Source organism: Argiope bruennichi, chromosome 11 (genome assembly GCF_947563725.1).
Source record: "Argiope bruennichi chromosome 11, qqArgBrue1.1, whole genome shotgun sequence".
NCBI lineage: Eukaryota > Metazoa > Arthropoda > Arachnida > Araneae > Araneidae > Argiope > Argiope bruennichi.
The window spans coordinates 89,954,189-89,976,617 of NC_079161.1; the positions used below are offsets into that span (position 1 = coordinate 89,954,189).

The following is a 22,429-nucleotide window of genomic DNA, read 5'->3' on the forward strand; positions in this document are numbered from 1 at the left end:
GTTTTATACATCCATTCTACATTATCTTGTGACATCTATTCTACATTACCTTGAGACATCTATTCTGTTTTATACATCTATTTTACATTATCTTGAGACATAGATTCTGTTTTATACATCTATTCTACATTATCTTGAGACATCTATTCTACATTATATTGAGACATCTATTCTGTTTTATACATCCATTCTACATTATCTTGAGACATCTATTCTGTTTTATACATCCATTCTACATTATCTTGATACATCTATTCTACATTATCTTGAGACATCTATTCTGTTTTATACATCCATTCTACATTATCTTGAGACATCTATTCTACATTATCTTGAGACATCTATTCTACATTATCTTGAGACATCTATTCTACATTATCTTGAGACATCTATTCTGTTTTATACATCCATTCTACATTATCTTGATACATCTATTCTACATTATCTTGAGACATCGATTCTGTTTTTTACATCTATTCTACATTATCCTAAGACATCTATTATGTTTTATACATCTATTCTACATTATCTTGAGACATCGATTCTGTTTTTTACATCTATTCTACATTATCCTAAGACATCTATTATGTTTTATACATCTATTCTACATTATCTTGAGACATCGATTCTGTTTTTTACATCTATTCTACATTATCCTAAGACATCTATTATGTTTTATACATCTATTCTACATTATCTTGAGACATCGATTCTGTTTTATACATCTATTCTACATTATCTTGATACGTCTATTCTGTTTTGTACGTCTATTCTACATTATCTTGATACATCTATTTTGTTTTGTACGTCTATTCTACATTATCTTGATACATCTATTCTACATTATCTTGATACGTCTATTCTGTTTTGTACGTCTATTCTACATTATCTTGATACATCTATTCTACATTATCTTGATACATCTATTCTACATTATCTTGATACATCTCATTCTGCTTTATCTACTGAATTATTATTAGTTTTTTTTATGCTCTTGAAAGGATTTCGCTCTCTTCTGATCGGAAATTTTGTTCGGATACTCGCAACATGAGTTCATTGAAAATATTTTCCCGTTTTCATAATCAGATTTATCCAGTTGCCAAGGAAATCTTGGGTCTTTTAATCTTGCCAAGAAATCTTGGGTCTTTGGACGAGGCATCCCATACAAAGATGCGAATGCGAAGACTTCTTTTGTGTGTTGTCTTTACTTATTATGGCAAGAATTATGGAATAATCGGATTAATAATAAACTGCAAACCGTAAAACCTATTATTACATCTTGGCCTTGTTTTTCAGTGTGAGAGCTAAGTATCAAATCTAAGTACTCCGCAATGGCGACATCCATTTTAAGCGTAAACATTTTTCATTCGGTGACCAAGCCCCTACTTGCTTGAGATGCCTGATGAACATAACAGTTAGTCACATCTTAATTGAATGTCCAGAGTTTAGTCTACATCCTTTTCAGGTTTTTTTTCCTGTGTTATTTTAATTCAAAAGTACTTCAGAATGAATCGGAAAGATCGATTCATTAATAATGTTTAATTTTAAATGCATAAAACATTAAGAAAATAAACAGAATCGTTTGAAATAATCGGCCGAAAAATGTTAACCCTAGCCTCATTACTGCTGGGGAAAAAAAATTGAAGTCTTACTCGTTTGGCATTAAGGTACGGAGTTACCACCTTAATACCGTGCACGAAGCACATCGTTGGTGAAATGGTGGAACCCGAGAATTATCTACTAATAGCTACCCACATGGGTCTTAACCAAGGGAAAAAGTGGGGAAAATGGAAGATTTTTTGGCGGGAAAGTTAGTTTTTAATTAATAATTAAAATTCTAATTAAAAATTCAAAAAAAGTTATCTCAGGTGCACATTCCCGACTTCTAAGGTATACATGTACCAAATTTGGTACCTGTAGGTCCAATGGCCTGGCCTGTAGAGCGCCAACACACACACATACACACACACACACTGAGCTTTATATAAGTATAGATTTCACTTTGCCCTAATTTTTAACTTCTTGCTTACATTGTTAAGTCATTGTTTTGCAATTCTTGTTTTATCATATACGTAATATAGAGAAAGTATAGTAATAGTTAAGAAATTCGAAAACGAAATTTCGATAAATCTCCACGTTTTAGACCTCCCAAGTTTTTTTTAGATCTACCAAGTTCGAAAAACATATTTATAGAAAATGTCTGTCCGTCTATCTGTGACAAAAATAAATCAAAAGCGATTTGATGTACACGGATGATATTTGGTATATGATCTTTAGACCATATTAGTAGATTTTTATCAAATTTTGAGCAAAATCCGTACAGAGAAAGTCTGTCTATCCTGCTGTACGAATATAAGTTAATACGATAACTACAAAATGAAAAGAACTAGATGGATAAATTTAAGTTTACAGATTTAACATCTTTATGGTAGATACTCATAAAAGCTTGAGTCGATTCCAACAAGCGGGTGACCGCCGTTTGTCCGTCTGTACTCTCACAAACATGTAAACGCGATAATTCAAAAATGCAACGACATTAATATATCAAGTTTGGCATCATATTTTGTGTCTCAATCGGGCGAGAAACACATGTCCTAAACACAAATTCAAAATTTGTATACTATTAACGGCATGCCAGGAAGTGATCCCCAAATAACTAGCCAAGGATGACATGATAGGTTCATCAAAAATGCTAAATTCACGCCAAAGCTAAATATTTCATAATTATTGCATGCTGATGGCAATGCATTTTTTGGAGTGACATCTTTATTACAGAGTATGCAAGAAAGTTTTTGGAAGACTACTTCAGCTGCTTATTTAATCATGTTTTGCTTTTTGAAACACTCTATTTAAAGTTATTCTCTTTATTTTCTAACAGTATGTTCGACACAGTATAGTCAAATGTATGTATCTTGCGCCCATTGAATTCCCGCCATCCAGTTCAATCAGACTGATGTTTCAGAGAGTTTTCGGTAATCTTTTTTTCAGGGATAATATGCATATCATAAAGGGTTATTAAAAAATCGGAATCTTAATACATTTGCATCATAATACACTATCATTAAATTTTCAAAAAATGGTCAAAGGAAACATTAATCGAAGTACTTAAAAAATTTGTTCAAAATAAACATCTTCGACCCCTGTGCAAAGTTGAATTATTCAAACAATACCATACATGCGAATCAGTTCGTCATTTGTGACGTCAAGGCAAGCTTCTTGAATTCGTCAGTAAAGCTATGCTACTGTCTACAGGAGATATATAATACATAGAAGAGTGAAAGTAACCCCACACATGAAAGTCAATAGACGCCAAGTCAGGTGATAAATTCAACTGACTTTCGTTAGCCAATCTTCATACCAAGGAATTTCGTAGCCAACCATCGTCTTATTGGTGGTGAAGTATGGAAAAAACCCTCTTATTGGTGAAAACTTCTTATTGGTAAAGTATGGTTAAGAAATTGTTCAAAATAAATATCTTGGACACTTATACAAGGTTGCACGCTTCTAACAATACTTGCGTATACGCGATTCAGTTCATCACTTGTAATATCAAGACAAACTTAATGAATTCGTTAATAAAGATCTGTATTTACAGGAAATGAATGATAAATGGAAGAATGTAAGTAACCTCATTCATAAAAGTCAATAGATGTCAAATCAGGTGATGTAGTAGGAAATTCAGCCTATCCTTGTTAGCCAAACTCAAGGAATTCAACAGCCAACTATCGTCTTACATATAAAATATGATTTGAAAGAGTACCATTTATTTGCGACTAACTTTGTAGAAGTACAGTCAAACATTCCTTAACGAGCACCTGGTATAATGAATAATTCACATAATGATCAAAATAAAATGAAAAAAAAAAAAGACTCTCTTAGCGAGCGATGTTTTGAAGAAAAAGTGTTAGCTACACGCGGGGGTGTCTTGTGCTGGATTGGCATGATCACTCTGTGTTGAGAACTTATTTGGAAAGAACAGTTATGTCTACACGGAAGAAGTTTTCGCTGGATAGTATTGTCGAATGTAATTTCCAGGGGCTGGGCAAATGCCTGTGGAGACTCAATCAACAAGATTGTGTTCCTAACCAAGATTTTGGGGCCAAATGTGAAGAGCAAGACATCGATGAAATGGCGGAAGAATATACCAGAACTACCAAAGAAATTACGGAACTTCATTCTGTGTCACAGCAAAGACCTGCGGTGGAGATTTGATCTGGTTTGGAAGATATAATGAATGGAAAAGAACAACAATCTTCCATTGAAATAAGGAATATGCTGAAAGAATGAGAAGTTATCACATCACACGTTGAGAACCATAAGGCTGTTCACAACTCGGCACAACAGCGGAGGAGCGTAAAAAGTTGCAAGACAGACAAAATAGATTCTGATAGGGATTTCTGCACTCGTGCCGATTTTGGTAAAGGGAATTAAGATATCTTTTAAAGGAATGTGCTTGGCTGGACAGTTTTTTATACCTTCACTCGGAGTGTGTGAAAGTACAGATTTAAGCATTTTTACAGGGCTTCTGTTGCATTAATGAAATAAAAAAGGTAGAATTGGATCAGGAAATAAATTTTAGAATGAATTTAATATGGGCTAAATTGAGCTAAAAATAGGAGATTAATTAGAATTGAAATTATATATATATATATATATATATATATATATATATATATATATATATATATATATATATATATATATATATATATATATATATATATATATATATATATATATGTATATATATAATATGCAGGGTGTTGCCAAATTCGACCGATAAATTCAGAGAGGTGATAGTAGGCATCAGGAGGATAAAGAATCACCATACAACATGGGGTCCCAAACGTCGTTTAATTGGTGAAAATCGCAATAATATAGGGAGTCGGAGAACTGTTGGAAACTGCAAAAAATTAATAAACAAATAAAAATGGTGTTACAACTACGAATTTTTTTAAGGGAAAGTACATTCTTAAAAGTTTGTTTTCATGCTGGTAACATGTTTATTTGATGAACAAGGGGGTCGTAAACTACTGAAAACGAAAAAGTAGTTTAGAACCCATATTTACAAAAATATTAAAACTTGAAGAAAAATAAAATCTTAAAAATGTAAGGAATTTTATAGCCTATGATTTGAGATAAGCGTGCAGAGTGAGAACTGGAGAGTTTTTAAGATATTTAAGAAAAACTAAAATGAGAACCAGAAAACATCGCTGCAACATCTGTGCCGATGTTCGCAGTCAAATTCGAAAGACAAATTCAGCGCAAGGATAATAGGCGTTAAGTAGATGAAAAATTACCATAAAACATAGGGTCGTAGGTAACGTTTCTCAATGAAAATCACGAATCGGGTGGAGTTCGCACGTGGATGCTTAATGCCACACAGGAAGATGCACACTTTTCTGCTAGAGTTTTATTCTCAGATGAAGCCTGCTTTATGAGATAAGATCTCTTCAATACACATAACGCGATTATTCAGTCTTTCGAAAATCCCCACATCACTATCTCCTCGAACGTGCAGCTCAAGTTTGATATTAACATCTGGGCAGAGTCATCTATTTGGAGCGTATCTTCTGCCCGAACCTCTCAGCGGCAAAATGTACCTTGTTTTCTTCCAGCACGTTCCTCCGGATTTACTGCAGGGAACACCGACAATTTGGTTAATGCATGATGGAGCCCCAGTGCAGTTTAGTTACATTCGTGAAATCTGACTTGTTTGCGAATGAAGTATAACGAAAAACAATTCTACAATGATCATTAATGAATACTTGTTCGCTGCTTTTATTTTTCACGAATGCCTGAAAAATTTACATACGAGAAGGCTTCTTCTCGATTACCTTATTCCTAATCCTCGCATTCATAGGGCCTTTTTCCTTAGCTATACTCATTGTTTTTTCGACGTCTGTTTTTGAGATTTACACTGAATAAACGTTATCTGAAGCCCTATTTTTTTCTCGTAATTTTTCATCTACTTAACGCCTATTATCCTTGCTCTGAATTTGTCTTTCGAATTTGACAACGCTCTCTGCGAACATCGGTACTGATGTTACAGCGATGTTTTCTGGTTCTCATTTTAGTTTTTCTTAAATATCTTAAAAACTCTCCAGTTCTCACTCTGCACGCTTATCTCAAATCATAGGCTATAAAATTCCTTACATTTTCAAGATTTTATTTTTCTTCAAGTTTTAACATTTTTGCAAATATGGGTTCTAAACTATTTTTTTGTTTTCAGTCATTTACGACCCCCTAGTTCATCAAATCCACATGTTACCAGCATGAAAAAAAAACTTTTAAGAATGTGCTTTCCCTTAAAAAAATTCGTAGTTGTAACACTAATTGTTATTTTTTTATTAATTTTTTTATTAATTTTTAATTGATAATGATTATCTTGTATGAAGAAAGCAATTTTTTTTCCATTTAAAAAAATGATAGTTTTTTATTCCATTTCGATTAATGTCATGTTCATATGTTCAAATTACATTCTTCATAAATGAAAATTTTGATTCCACTTCAAGCTGGGCCTAGTTGTAAAACTCATAGATTCAGATTCTGATTTGGTTATAGATCTTCATGAATTCCGTGAATAATATATGAATGCTAAATATTACTTTAAAGTATTCTTTGCACTATCGTTTTAGAATAATGAATTTTGAATCGACAATTCGTATGCTAACACGAGTGCAATTTGAAAGATAAATAAGTTGAAATACCAATTTCTTCATCACTTCTATAAAGTCTCGTCATTCCTGGGGATGTAAGAATCTTGTAATTTGCAATCGAAATCGTTCTGGAAATACATTTTCTACATTTTTTCTAGAAATTTAGAAAATGAAGTTAATATTCTTTCAAGGCCAGTATTAACGATTACTTAAAATATAAGGCATCAGCATTTCAAAACGTTTATCGTTTCTGAAATATATCATTCTTTTGGAAATCTGAATATCACGCACACAATTGAAAGCAAAATATTTCTCTATTATTTCGGTGTTCTACTTCTAATATTTTAAATGTTCAATGTCTGAATAATGAGTTGCCAACTTTAAATGTTCAATGCCGAGATAACAAAGAGTCTTATTGAAAATTGAATGTAATAAATGTTTCCATTTGTGATAAACCTCTTTAAAGTTTAAAACATGCATACTTCAGCAGATTTTATAGGTGAATGCATGACACTTTGTGTGTGCATAAGAGCAGGTAAGAGAGACATTTTAATAATACTTTTACGAAATGGGGGATTTATAAAATTTAATTAAATTTTTTTAAACTCTAAAATTTTAAACTTTATCACAGAAGGGAGCAAACGCCCTTTCATTTAATTGCCAACTTTATTTAATGAAACTTTGTAAATGAAAATGTATTTCTAAGTATAACATTTTGGAAAATAAACGGTTATCATATTTTTTTCTTCTGTGTCATCCTGTATCTACCTAGTTGACATATTCTGCACTGCTCGGGATTAAAATTCGAAAGTGTCGGTTTGAAAATTATATATAACAGGCTACATTATTTTAAGGAAAAAAAACCTGTTCAAACAGATATGCGCATACTATATTCGGAATGAGATTCTTTCACATCATGCTGAAATGCATCAACCCATGTACATGTAATCAACATCCGACTATTAATAACATTTACGCGTAACGCTTGATTCTCTGATACAGTGCCAGAAGCTAGTGTCTTATTCAAAGGTAAAGTATTGGCAATTACTATCTATTTTCTTAAAAGTTTTGTGTATGGTTTTATGCTATTTTTTTAAAATTCATGTAATAAATGTATGTCTAATAATTTTATAATTATTTTGTATTTTATTTTATATTTTCCTTTTCTTGATTTCTTGTCGATAGCGGAGAGTCATTGAATTTGGACCTTTATGATGAATTTGGCTTAACGTATATTGAATTCCATTCAATATTTAGGTTGTAAATTTAGCACAATGATGTAAGTGTGGTTTGTGGAATCATTTTTCGGGGGGAGCGCTATAAGACTGCATTAAGAAAAAAATTTATATTTAGATATAATTAACTAGCCGTCTTTGATGACCAGTTTGTTCGTACAAATTATTGACTCTTTAGATTGTTAAATTATTAATAGGGATGACTTTCTTTTAATAAAAAATTTCACTTTTTAATTTGATACATCTAAAACATTTGAATTCGATTAAAAAAGTTCATTACAAATAACAAATGGAAATCTTACTACAGTTTGAATGAAAGGCAAAAGCACGTGCCTGAATGTGTTGACGGAAAGTTTGAATCCCTCAAAAAAACATTGTTTCAGATAGTATATCGAATGGAATTAAAAATATTATCAAAGTTAAATGAAAAATTGTACGAAAATGAAATGTATATAATTAAAAACAAAATTTTTTAGTCTTAAGATAAAGCATTTTTGTAAGATAATTGTTTTAAAAGATATGAGTATCAAATCAAACGATTATGGCTAGACTAAGATTAATATACTGTCTCCAAAAATGAAGAAATTTGGTGAGCTATTGCTCACCAAATAAAATCGTGACAATTTTTTATTGCAACTTTAAAAGCCAATTGTTAGTATTTCTGTATACACTCAGTGTTGCAGAATTTAACAGACATTTTGGACGATTGGCGCGATTTTGATGTGCTTGGCGAGAAAACTGGTACACTAATCTAGTCTTACCAGGATTACTTATCTGGCAATGGTTAAGCCTATATTTGCGCTTAATTGAATATTTTGTTTGAAACCTAATTCTTGATCTCTTTTACATCTGTTTCCTCTGACTGAATGCATTCTTTGGTGACTTGGCGAACTATCACTAATATATATATATAACATTTTAACAATAGTTTTTGCACTGCTTGGAAATAAGCAATAAAACCTCAGCTTGTAAATTATATTCTCAGAGGGGAAACGCGCTTGGCAACAATTTATTATAATAACTTTGTTAAAATATTTTGAAAATAAGGTTTGATGAATATTTTTAGAATTATTATTTTTAAAAAAACGAATTACAAGAAAATTTATTGCTTTTTTGTTATTAAAATGAGTTTTTTATTATTTTCAATAAAAAAAAATTAAGTGGTTCAAATACGGTAAACCTTTTTTATTTTTGTCATTTTAGTAATAATTTTTAGCAGTCAAACATTTCTAAAAGATCAAACTATTTTTTTCCATTAAGATATTCCAATAGAACTCTCGTTAATGAAGCTTTAATTCTGAAATGGTAATTGTAATGGAATTTTCTGTTCTAATTCTAATGGAACTTTAATTTCTGTGCAATGCACTAATTTTCTATTTATAAATAAGTTAAGTTCGATTTTTTTTTGTTGGTTTATGTATTCATATCACTGAAACCAAGATTTAAAGTCAAACATACTTCCAGTCATATTATTAGTTTAGATATTCACATCACTGAAACTGAGATTTAAAGCTAAACATACTTGCAGTCATAATGATGAGCCCATATGGTATTAGCAAACGCGAGTGGGCGCATCTGTTATACAAGCTTTTTGAATTCTTATTTCACTGACATCTTTTTAGGTTTTATTTATAGGAAAGATTTCAAAGAAAAAAAAGATATTTTCCAATAGAATTCTATAGAATAATGTCATTATATTTTGAAGTAATTTAAAGTGGAAAGCTACATACCTATATGAGCACATGTTCTCTATGAAAATAATTCAAATAGGATAACTGAGTTTTGTGAGTGCATTCGGAAAAATATGAAGAAGATGAAGGGTTCCAAAGCTGATTTAATAGGACGATGAGACTATCATCTTTCAATTTTTTTCTTGTGGAAATTATTTAAGAATAAATTAATCTTTCAAAACTTGCTGGCGATGATGAGTTGAAAGTAATCATCGAAATAGAGGTAACTTAAATGGAATAGATGTAACTTCTTAAAAAAATGTGTTTAAACGTTTGAGTCTCTCAATTTGTAAATATCTATGAATTAAGTACAAAAAATCTATTAATGCAGCTCACTTTAAACAAACACAACAGACTTAAGATATCCAATAAACACTTAACATACAATCAAAATGTAATAAAAAAATTTCGATCCAGCTTTTAAGAACAAATATCTCTTCTTATCTTAAGGATAATAATTCTTAATTTCTTTAACAGAAAAATTTAACCTCATCATGCTTTAAGTTCAACAAGTTGAAAAACTGGAATCAAGTTTTATCTTCATAGCCTCTTTGAAACAGTTAAATGACATAGAAAAATGGGTTGAGAATACTCATCATCTGGAGAATTTGATGATGAGTATTCTCCATCCATTCATCATCTTAATGGATCAGTTCATCATCTGAAGGTTGATGGTTACTACTTTTTTTATTTGGCCGTTTGATACGTACAAACCAGATTTATCTTAATCGATCATCCCCCCGAGGGGCACCTCTAACTGAGGATGAGATGCTTCCGGCATGGCGGGTGGATCTCATCACCCCTGTGGATACATGAAAAGGTGGGGGATCTGGGTCCTCCCATCGATGATGGGACGTACTTCCTTAGGGAAGGGTTGTACCGTGGCCGGTGATGGCTCTTGGGATTCAACCACAGTTCAGTGGTTGCTGTTGCGGCGTCCGGTCATTCAGTATTTATTTATCCGTGTGCCTTCGGGTGGGTCGGAGAGTCAGTGATATGACTTATCTCAATCGATTTAAATGTCTTGATGGGTTGAAACAGGAAATGGTGATGATTATCATCCCGAGGATTTGACTAGAGAAAAGATTTAACCTATTTGGGGAAAGGGGGTGACAAGTTTAAATGTCGGAATCAAATTCGACCAAATAGAGATACTTATCAAAATAATTTACCTCCCATTCTACTCAGAGGAAGCTTTGATTAGAAAAGGTTAAATCCTGCCATCTCTTGAAACGATGAGGCAAAAATGCCAGTCTTTTTCTTTTTCCCAAAGCAGTTACTGTTACGAGACACTCAAAAATTTAACTGTTGCTACTAAACATAAAAGGTAGATTTAATATCTGTGAAAATGGCCAACGATCTTTGAATGAAATGTGATACAACAAGCGGAGAAGCACTTTCGCCTGTTTCTGCAGTAAACAAACCTTTTTGTAGAGCAATAAGATAGGATCAATATCATTGAAGTTGCTGTAGTGGTAATAAAGTGTATTATGTAAGTTAAAACGGCTCAGAAGATTTGGCGTTATTATAGCTTTGGTGATACGTGTAGAGGTAACGAAGAATTTTCTTCTATTTCTTGCTCAGTGTGTAATATAGGGATATGTTTAATATATCAGGTATGTTACATTAGGAATATATGTACATATTATTTTGAGAAATATTTTAAGCTGTTTGCATTAAGGTATTTAATCCTTCCACGTTTTCCTGTTTGTATGTTGAAACGTGATGATAAATTTATAGAGTCTGTGTTTGAATATATTTGTTATTTTAATAATATTTACTTTCATTTTGTGTGTTGTCCCAGTGTATTTGGTTATTATTTTATTATACTATTGTATCTAGCAACCCATTTTATTTAATGAGTTTGTTTCTTTGGGAATGGCAACATTGTTGCGCTAAAAAATTCTATATCCACTGTGATGCAGGCATATTTTTCTGTCTTTTTTTGTGCCGTCTTCAACTTAAATGTGAAAATAAACTTTTGTGTCTGCAAGAGCTCCAAGTCTTATAATCCAAAGCGACTAAAAGTCGAGAAAGCAACGAGCCGATACTCTTGTATTGGAATTCGAAATAACTTAAAGAAATTAATTAAATTAGGAATCAGGACGACGTGCATTTAATTCCATAACTTTAATGATGTAGAGAAAATTGGATAATTTTTTCCCATAAATGTGGCAATATAGCTAAACTGAACTAATTTTTTTAGGTATTCTGTGACTCAAAATTTAACATTAGGGCATTAGGATAGGCTACCGGTTTAAGTTAATGGCAATTTTTAAAAATGTTTTTGGAATGAAATCTTTGAGCAAAAAAAGATACTGGAATTTATCTTTTGTCAATAAGACATCAAAGATATCCATTGTGATATATTGTTCTCTTTCGGAATACTAAACAATAAATTATATAAATCCATTTCCCAGTCATTTAATTAAAAGCCCTAAATAAAATCAGATGTCAGACAAGACTAACAGAATTCTTTTCGAAACGTGCCTATAATTCGAGTATTTCCTTCGAAAAAATTGCAGAAGAAGAAAAGAATAACAGTCATTTTTTTTTCTATTATGATAAATTTATCTGAAATATTTATACATATACGATAATGTAGATTATATTTTATTATTTGTTTCGCAAAAAAAATTAAAGAAGAAAAAAATTCTTTAATGATAATTCCAGAGAGACTATTCCAATGAAAATGCCACAATTACTATGAAATATTATGCAGTTATTTGAAAGTTCACGCATAATTTCAACAACTTTAAAATATCTGTCGGTCGATACTGGAAATATAAAAATATACTAAATTGAAACTTTATTGCTTAACCCTATACTATTATACAATATGACTAAAATTAATATATCATATTTTAAACTCAGATTCGATAGAATGTCGTTTCGGAGTGATGATTGGACACTATATAAAAAAGTCTTTTTTTTACTTCTCAACTAGATAATAAAGTAATTAATTTTGAGAAATTCTGTAACTTTCAACTATTAATAAAAGATTTTCATAGAATTTCTTGCTACTTGATGTAATTGAATTGTATGCAAACACAGCTCATATCAACTTTAATTTTATCAGGGATTAATAAAGACCAAGGGGAGAAGTCTAAGCAAAGCCTTTTCGCTTCAATAAAGGTGTTCAACCCCTTTTCCCGCATAAAATTTTTGATCTTGGGTAAGGCCACGAATACCTTGAATGACACTGGAGAAACAATAATTATGAAATATTAATCCTTGGTGTGAATCTGAAAATTTTATTGAACTTTAGTAAATATCGAATTTTTTAATTTGATATTTTTTATTGTATTAATTGAAGAAATTAATTGGTTTGAAATTAAAAACATGTACTGAAAAACCAAATATGTAATTTTGTCATCTTTTTTTTTTTTTTTTCAATCGATGGAGCCAAAATTTGACACAGAATTACATTCCTAGTTACAAGATGGCATACCAAATTTTATTTATTTAAGTCATCGCATTTTTGAGCTATTGCGCCTTCAATACAATACGAACGAAAAAATACAAACGAACAGAAAATCAACTTTTTGATAAATTTGGTTCAAAATTTTTATAAGAATCTACATTATAGATGCTAAACCTGTGTAACACACTTAATCCATCTAGCTCTCTTCATTTTGTTGCCATTGTGTTAACTTATGTTCGGAAATCTGTCAGTCAAGCTTCCTTTGAAAGAATTTGGTTCAAAATTTGATAGAAATCTACAAATAATTTGGTCTAATCCGTTAAGACCATATACCAAATTTTATCCATTTAGCTCTCTTCATTTTGTTTTGCACCGTGTTAACTTATATTCAGAAATCTGTCAGTCGTTTCCTTTGAAAGAATTTGGTTCAAAATTTGATAGAAATCTACAAATAATTTGGTCTAATCCGTTAAGACCATATACCAAATTTTATCCATTTAGCTCTCTTCATTTTGTTTTGCACCGTGTTAACTTATATTCAGAAATATGTCAGTCGTTTCCTTTGAAAGAATTTGGTTCAAAATTTGATAGAAATCTACAAATAATTTGGTCTAATCCGTTAAGACCATATACCAAATTTTATCCATTTAGCTCTCTTCATTTTGTTTTGCACCGTGTTAACTTATATTCAGAAATCTGTCAGTCGTTTCCTTTGAAAGAATTTGGTTCAAAATTTGATAGAAATCTACAAATAATTTGGTCTAATCCGTTAAGACCATATACCAAATTTTTTCCTTCTATGTCAGAGCATCTATTGTGTTCATAAACAAACACAATGGCAAAAAATCTGTTTTTCGAATTTAGGATGGTGTGAAACGTTGAGAATTTGTCTAAATTTCGAGTTCAGTTTTTTTTTTTTTTTTTTGACGATTACAATTTTTCCTCTTTTCATGCTTCATATAGGAGAAAGTAAAAAAGAATTCAATAACTTTTATCTTCTCGTATATGTTGTATAGAGAAAATATAGAAATCGTCAGAAAAATTCAAACTCATGAGATTTTGACGAATCTCCACATTTTAGACCTCCTTCAGTTGGGAAAACACATTTTTGGAAAATGTCCGCCGGTCTGTCTGTCTGTGACAAAGATAACCAAAAAAGGTTTTGATCTAGACAGTTGAAATTTGGCATACACTCCTTATACCAAATTTGTAAATTTCTGTCAGATGTTGAGCAAAATCCTCTGAAAAAAGTCTGTCTTTCCGATTGTTCGAATATAATTTAACACGATAACTGCAAAACGAAGAGATCTAGATGGATAAATGCAATAGACAAATTTAACATGCATGGTATAGACACTTATCAAATTTTGAACCGAAATCCAACAAGGGTTTGATCATCTGTCGGTCTGGAACTTTCAGGAATGCTATGATTCAAAGACACAATGACATAAATATATCAAATGTGGTATTTGTTTTTGTACCTACAAGTGTAGTTTAAAGTCAAATTTTGGTTTCATGTGTTTGAAAAAAAATGCATATAAAATACAAATTCGATTTACGGATACTATTAACTGTAGATCAGGAATCAGTCGCGAAATAACTCACCAAAGATGACCCGGTAGATTCAGTAAAAAGACTTAATCCACGCCAAATATTAATATTTCGTGATTATTGTACGCCAATGCTATGCAATTCGTTTTCTGGGATATCACCTTTATTAGAGTTTATGCGAGAAAGTTTTGGGGACACCACTTCACGGGTTTTCTTTTTTAATGACATATCACTTGTTATACATAATGAATTAATCTGGTTTCATCAATTTTTTCTTGAACAGGAATAATCCCTGATTATAGATCATTGCATAAAATGGCTGATGTTATACAATGCAACGATATATTACGGAATCCAAGAAAAACGAAGACTTGCAACCAACTCTACGACAAGCCGAATCAGGCAAGGGCTTACAGCAGATACAGGCCAGAGCCACCTCAAGAGTTGTTGGATATCATCATCAGATATCTTAGTGAGAAGGTAAGATTCTTTTATGCACTACAGACTCTAATAGGGGTCCAAAACTGCAGGAACTTGCATTAACATTGCATAAAGCGTCTTTCTTCCTTTATTTGCAACATCTGAAGATTCTTCCGAAAAAATGTTCGATTATCTTATGCAATTAAAAATAAAGAAAATATTTTGATCACATCTTTTAACCGCAAGGTTGTGGTATTGTTGTTTTTTAAATTCAGAAACTTATCAGAAGGTTGCGTGTTTAGATCACGTCCGGGTCACCAATGTGTGGAAAATTTGAAGTTTGAACACGCAACGTTAGGGTTCATAGCCGAGTAACAAAGCCACTAGACAAAAGTGTACGCTCCTTTCCGGAGGTTGTTATCTGACTTATGAAGTTACCGCCACAGTCTCTTACTGAAGCTCAGAATGGTTTTTAGCAGTGCGTAATTCACTAGGAATCCATTTGTCTATGCAATTAGACAGAAAAATGAGAAATTGGAGAAAAAAAATTCATAAAGTTTTTAAACTTTGGTCAGAAATTCCTTTGATTTCCAGGAATTGACAACAGAAAAGCTTCCATTTTTGAGGAGAGAGCTTTTCCATTTATATCCTCATTAAAATGGGAAAAAGTTTAAATTTCAAAATGGTTATATCTTGCTTATGAAACAAGTTACAACTGTGGTTTGAATTTTGCTTTTTTTTGGGGGGGGGGGTTGGCGCAAGAGCCTTGTTTGGCTAAACTGCGCCATGCATATGGTTAGAAGTTAAAAACGATCACATCAAAAGCTGAAAGGTCAACAGGAGTTTCTAAATGTATGCTAAAACTTCGTAGACTTGGCAAAATTGCTAAAATAGTAAAGCAAGTTGCAAGCTACAACTATGATTTTTCCTAAATATGTATGTATATGTCTATTGTCAGCAATCAGACAAAACAATACTTTTTAAAAAATTTGCCAAATTCAAAAAAAAAAAAAAATACTCGACTGTTAAAAATGCTAGAAGAATTAAGAAGACATGCTAGTAGAATTAATTAAGTAGAATGCTAGTAGAATTAAGAAGACAATTTTCAAAATTTTAAAACGGCATCATATTTATTTTTTCTGCGATAAAATTTTCAAAGGTTTATTGGTGTTAAAACCCGAAATTCAGATTAATTTTTAACCAATTAAAATTCTAATTATAGTTTTTAAAAAAAGTCGCTCCAAGTTGGACTTTCTCACCTTCCAAAGTATATATGTGTCACATTTGGTTATTATAGACCAAACATTCTGGTCTGTGGAGCACCAACACACACACACCACTAGAGATTCATTATCTCTTTCTATATCTCCTGCAAGAGAAAGGGAAAACATTCTCCCCCTCAAAGGTGGGAACTTTTCAGTTGTCAGGGGGTATTTGCAGGGCCTCCGAGAAGAATCTTTCTCTTCTAGGCTTAATGTATATTTCACATTAAATCTTATAACTCGAAAAAAAAAACTGTTATTAAAGAAAAATAAATAGTCATAATTATTCACATGATAATCACATATGATACGGTATTTCGTTTTACTAATCCAGAGGCGATGTCATAGAATTTTTATGTAAAAAATACTCAAAAAATCTTCACAATCAAAAACGAACGGGCTCTAAGGACGATGGACAGCAACTGACCAAAGCTGAAGACAGTCCATCGCTTACTCAAAAATGGTAATGGTGGAAAGGGTCATTGTTCCAGGCCCATAAAACTGTTATTGCTCTTTTCGTTCTGGAGGCCCCGATATTTGACCGAAGGTTTCTAAAGGTAAAAAGAATATTTGATAGAGTTCGAAAAAAAAATTCTTCCTTCTATTTCACTCAAATGCAATGGGTTAGCCCAATAAGATGTTATATCCTTATTTGGGCTATAGATGCTAAAACCCCATTCTTTCACACAGGGATAATCAGAAAAAGCCTCTGTTTTTTTTAATTCCCTTGTTTACTACTGTCCCATTCTGCTCACTTTGGATTTCCTTTAAAATTATTTTTTCATTTTAATTTTCTATCGATATCAGTTTCTATTCGATATTTTGGATATTGGAACTTTGAAAATTTCAACTGTATCAGCTATTATTTTTCATTTACAGAGCATATCAAAAAACGTCTGACGATTTTTCATATTCCATAGCTGTATACATTGAAATTTAATTTGATATATAACTTTATAGAATAATGCTTCTATAATATTATAGAAGTTTTTCAATTTGCCTTTAAATATATAAAATTTATTCTTTTACGTACATGCACACGAATTACGGCCCTGCTTACTTTTCAGTTCCCAAAGCCTTTCGACTTGGCTGTCGATGTGGGGTGTGGTACTGGACAGAGTACCATTGTACTGGCTCCTTATTTCAATTCTGTCATCGGATGTGACATCAGCAAATCTCAGTTAAAAGAAGCTGCATATTACAGGAAAGCCAGAAATATTAATTATAGGTATTGTAATGTAAATTTTTCATAAAAAGTGTGAAAAATTTATCAAGAACTTTGATTTCAATATAGCTGACATTTCCTGTGTTAGATCAGCAAATTATTTGAATGTTTAAGTATATTTAGTTGGAGGTTTGTATATTTGATCGATCTAAATACTTTTAAAGTCACTATAGTTAGCATTCTTAAAGTTTAAGTAAAAACAAATTTATTTAGAGTTATGCATTTTTAACATGTTTATTTATTATGTCATGAAGAATCGCTTAATTATATAAATTGTTAGAATATATATATGTAAAGAATTTTTCGAATCCTGCCGGCTAAATAATATGTAACATTATTTTGGTTGAAGACATAGACGAGACTTGGTATCTTTAATTTCGTTTTATTATATTCCGAGTAGAAGGCATGATTTTTTACAGGAAGGCGCATCGCGACACAAAAGCAGAAGTAAGCAGAAGGCAAAAAAGGGAGGAACAAATGATCACTAGTCTTACATAACATAGGATTTCTGGCTAGGCGCCAATTCAATACACGTGGTGACCTTTGATACCTTTTCAAGGATACCGAAGCATCACTTTCATTTGAAACGTAGTTCTGATGGCGCATTATTTTTTTACAGAGGAATTAATTAAACCGAAAGTGGGATTGGATCACGAAATAGGAGAATGTCTTACTATGGTTTAAATTAAGAGTTTAAAATATCATTATATATATATATATATATATATATATATATATATATATATATATATATATATATATATATATATATATATATATATATATATATATATATATATATATATATATATATATATATATATATATATAATGTTATTACAGATCGTTATATTAGTGCAAACATACAGAAATTACATTATTCCAATTACCATGCCAATACTAATCGTTAGTACACTGTGTAAAAAAAGTAGAAGGACACTAGATTTAAAAAAAAAAAAAAATAAGGATTTTTTAAAATTTTTACTGCAGTTATTTTTATAAGAATTATTGTTTAGATCATTCACCGAAAAATTATGAGTATCATTACCATGATATTCAAAAATAAAGTATAAATGACAACAAAAATGATTCCTTTCATTTGAAACCGTGTAAAAAAAGTAGAAGGGCAGAAAGAAAAAAGAACAATATATAATCGGTTTTAGTAAAGAATACTCTTTGCATTAGATTTTATGACTTCGAATATTCTGTCTGGAAGTGAATCATACAAAAATTGGATCTCTGTTTGACAAAAATTATGCCATGAGGTATTTAATGCCACTCGAAGCTCGGAGAGCGTTTCAATCTGCTTCCCACCAGCGTATACTCGACGAACAAGCATTGCTCAGATATTTTCTACTATATTCAGATCGGGGCTTTTAGCTGGCCATGGTAAAACCTGTACATTATTTGCAGCGAACCAATTTTAACTCCATTGGCGGTGTAGATTGAGGCTCCATCTTGTGGAAACATTCACCGTTCTCTTCCTAATTCGGGGCCATAAGGAAGAAGCTCTGTCTGTATGCTTCTGTCTACCATTGAGAGAAACTAAATTTGTTGTTCCTCCATAACCAACTGCTAACCAGACCATCTAACTTTTTCCTCCCATTTGTCTAAATGAATATTGTTCCGCATTCTTCAGACAACGCCAGTAGTATTGATAACCGTCTGGACCATCTAAGTTAAACTTTTTTTCATCTGAAAATATCACAGAAGTCCATTCTGTGGTCCATGACATGTGTTCCTTAGCCCAAGACAAATGATTATTAATATGTGTTTGTTTCCACTTTAGATGATGCCTCCATTTTTTTGAAAACGAATCTTTTGGACTTTTGGATGTAGTTGTATACTGTTTGCTTGGACACAAGTATAAGTCCTGCTTGATTTCTAACTTTTGAAACACTTCCACTACTCTTTTGAAGCTTATGAACAAGTTTTCTTTCATTACGAGGCGTTAATTTTTTAGGCCTACCAGTCTTCTTTTGTATTCCGTTTCTTTTTGGATTTTTAATAAAGTTAGAAACTGTATTGGGCTGACGTGGCAGTATACGAGCGATCTTTCTAATACCTTTACCTTCATTTTTATATGCAACAATTTGACCCATTTCAAAATCATTTTGAGGGCATACCACTAGGCATTCTGAAATTTAAGCATCAGTGAAATTTTTAACAAAATACGTTTTCCTGAGAAAAAACTGTTTAAAAAAAGTATACACTTACTTTTCTACTCACGCATATTCCTCTAAATAAAAAAAACGTAGTAGGTGTAAATCTACATTTTTTACACACTGCAAATCATACAATCTCGTTTTTCTAATTATAAATTGTGTTAGCAATTTCATTATTACATGAAAATAAAGAAAACATTGTTAAACAAAATCTACATAATTATCTATTAATCAGGATAAAAATATGAAAGAAAATTTGAAGGAAACAACTGTCTTACTTTTTTTTACGCTGTGTATATACATAAAGTTTATATATTGTATGTATACGTTAAATAATAATATTGTATGAAATATACATATATATATATATATATATATATATATATATACGTTAGAATATATACTGTTGAAAATTTTTAACATGTTTATTTATTAGGTAATTATGAGTAATTTTATAAAAATTCATTAGAATGTATATAAATTATGTTATCGCAGATTGATGGATATAAATAGTTAGTATATTATAAATTATGTTTTTTCAGATACTGCTATTATAATGCAAATCATTTGTGTATTTAGAAATTATGTGAACATAAATAATTACTATTTTTTTTAAGTTTTATTATTGGAATCTGCTACGTTAAAAAAATTATTAGCATGTTTAGCAATATGCTATACAAGTCGTTGGTATATTTATAAATTTTGGCATTAAAATCATCTGTATCCTTATAAATTATGTTGACTAAAATAGTTAGAATGTGTTAAAATAATTATAAATTATGTTATTCAAATCATTATTTATATTTTTAGAACGTGGTTACACAAAGTGAAAGATTTTTTAAATTCTTTTTATTCACTTATGTTGCTAGTTCCTATCACTTCATTTTCTACTTAATAAAGTCGTTAGCGAGAGTTACAGATGACTCTGAAGAATGCCGGTTTAATTGCAACACTCTCTTTGCATGTTCTGAAATCTTTTCCGGTGTTCACTTGTCACTTATGATTTCTCTGCTTTCCAGTATTTCTCCAGCTGAGAATCTGCCTGTTGCTGATCTCTCCACTCAGCTGCTGACAGCGGGCACTTGCTTGCACTGGCTTGATGCTCAAGTCTTTTTTAAAGAAGCAGACAGAGTGTTGGCTCCCGATGGGGTTCTGGCTATCTACAGCAGCAATAGCAACTACCCGGTGTCCGAAGATGAAGAAAAGAACTACCAACTCAAGTGCCTCACTGATAAAGTAAGAAACATTAACTGGAATCATTCAAAAATAGGATTTATCTGGGTTATATTAAATTAAATTTATCAGAATTTATATTGTTAAATTTAGCTAATATATAAAACAATCTGTATTATTGCTTACTTGCGTGGTTAGGCACATAATAAGAAAGAAAAATTGACATATTTTTTTAAAAAAATAAGTGCTGACTGGATGGCAGATCAGTGATTTCTGACCTTCATGGAAATATAAGGAGCCATTTGTTGACTTGATAACAAATTTAGCAAAGAAGAAATGGAGGTTCTCGAAAACACAGGAATTAAGGCGTTATCTATATTAGGACCTGAGAGTTGCCTGTCCTTCTAAACTTTTTGATACATTGTCAACGAGCCTATATAAAGGGTATATAGAGAAGTTAGAGCAAGTGGAGAATTCTATCTTTGGAGAAAGATGCGATGCGAGATCTTTAGCTGCATTCAGATGATTTTAAAGATGTTTCATTAAAAAAAAAATATTTCTACACTTGAGATCTCTAAAAAAGAATTTTTAAACTTTTTAGTTTTTATTAATGCTGATTGTCAATAAATAACATCTGAAAATTAATCCAATATGTGGGAGGCATTGTTCTGTCATAATATCATCCGCATAAATAATCTCATAATTTTATAAGCATTCTATATCAGAATTTAAGAAATATACCATGTCTACAAATCCAGAAATTTCGAATGTCGAAAATTCCTGCTATATTCGAACTATATACATACTTCCGGAGTAATAAAATTCCCCTTAAATGAGATACTCAAAAAAAGAATCTGACTTTTAATTAAATTTTCATGTTGTATCGATCAATTGATTATCTTTTTCAGCTTCTCAGCAAAGACCTGGCACCCTACATGTCCTCCAAATTGCAACAAGTAAGGGATCGATTTAGCAACATCGAATTCCCTTTTGATGAAGTCACTAGGTGAGTACATGGATTAGCAATATTCATAATAATATTTTGCACATCACTGGATTACTATCACTATCCAGTGTTGTTTAAATAAATTATAATGTGAAGTCTTTGTAATTATAACATGCGGTTCGTTTAAATTATGTGATGTATGTTTTGACTCGCTGCAAGTTCGCCACGTTGTCTGTTGGTCTGCCTGAAAAATTCTTGATGTTCATGATTACGTTGCCCTGTAAAATCGAAATGGACACAAAAAGAACCGTTATTTTAATAAACTTACAGCTGTTCTGCTTGTTTTGTGCATTCCTAGTGGAGTCAATCGTGTGATGTTAAGATAGGTTTTCTAATTGCTCGTTTACTTTCGTGGTGCTATAATTTCACTTTTCTCTTCCTCATTTAAAGTGCATGGATATTAAAGATGATCTTTTTATCATATCTTTCAAAAATGAAAAAATTACGCGATTAAAGATATTGATATAAAATTGGAAGACCGTTTGTTGTTTGAACCTTATAAATTTCACAATAACTGACAGATTAAAAAAAAATATGGCGTAATTGTTCCTTAGCAATAAGGAAGATTGACGCTGTTAA

General features: G+C 31.3%; 1 protein-coding gene across 5 annotated transcripts in view; it reads left to right on the plus strand.

Moving 5' to 3' along the window:
• Positions 1–22,429, plus strand: part of LOC129957679 (putative methyltransferase DDB_G0268948) — a 45,264-nt gene that overhangs the window by 17,060 nt on the left and 5,775 nt on the right. Inside the window, exons 1-5 of one of the 5 annotated variants that reach the window (XM_056070128.1) lie at positions 7,463–7,688; positions 14,883–15,079; positions 17,349–17,509; positions 20,691–20,907; positions 21,753–21,850. In XM_056070128.1, coding sequence (XP_055926103.1) covers positions 14,915–15,079; positions 17,349–17,509; positions 20,691–20,907; positions 21,753–21,850 — 641 coding nt within the window. In that variant the 5' untranslated portion in view covers positions 7,463–7,688; positions 14,883–14,914. Of the gene's footprint in view, positions 1–6,982; positions 7,195–7,459; positions 7,689–14,882; positions 15,080–17,348; positions 17,510–20,690; positions 20,908–21,752; positions 21,851–22,429 lie in introns of those variants that run through there. The other 4 variants (XM_056070129.1, XM_056070132.1, XM_056070130.1 and 1 more) reach the window with 4 other exon arrangements.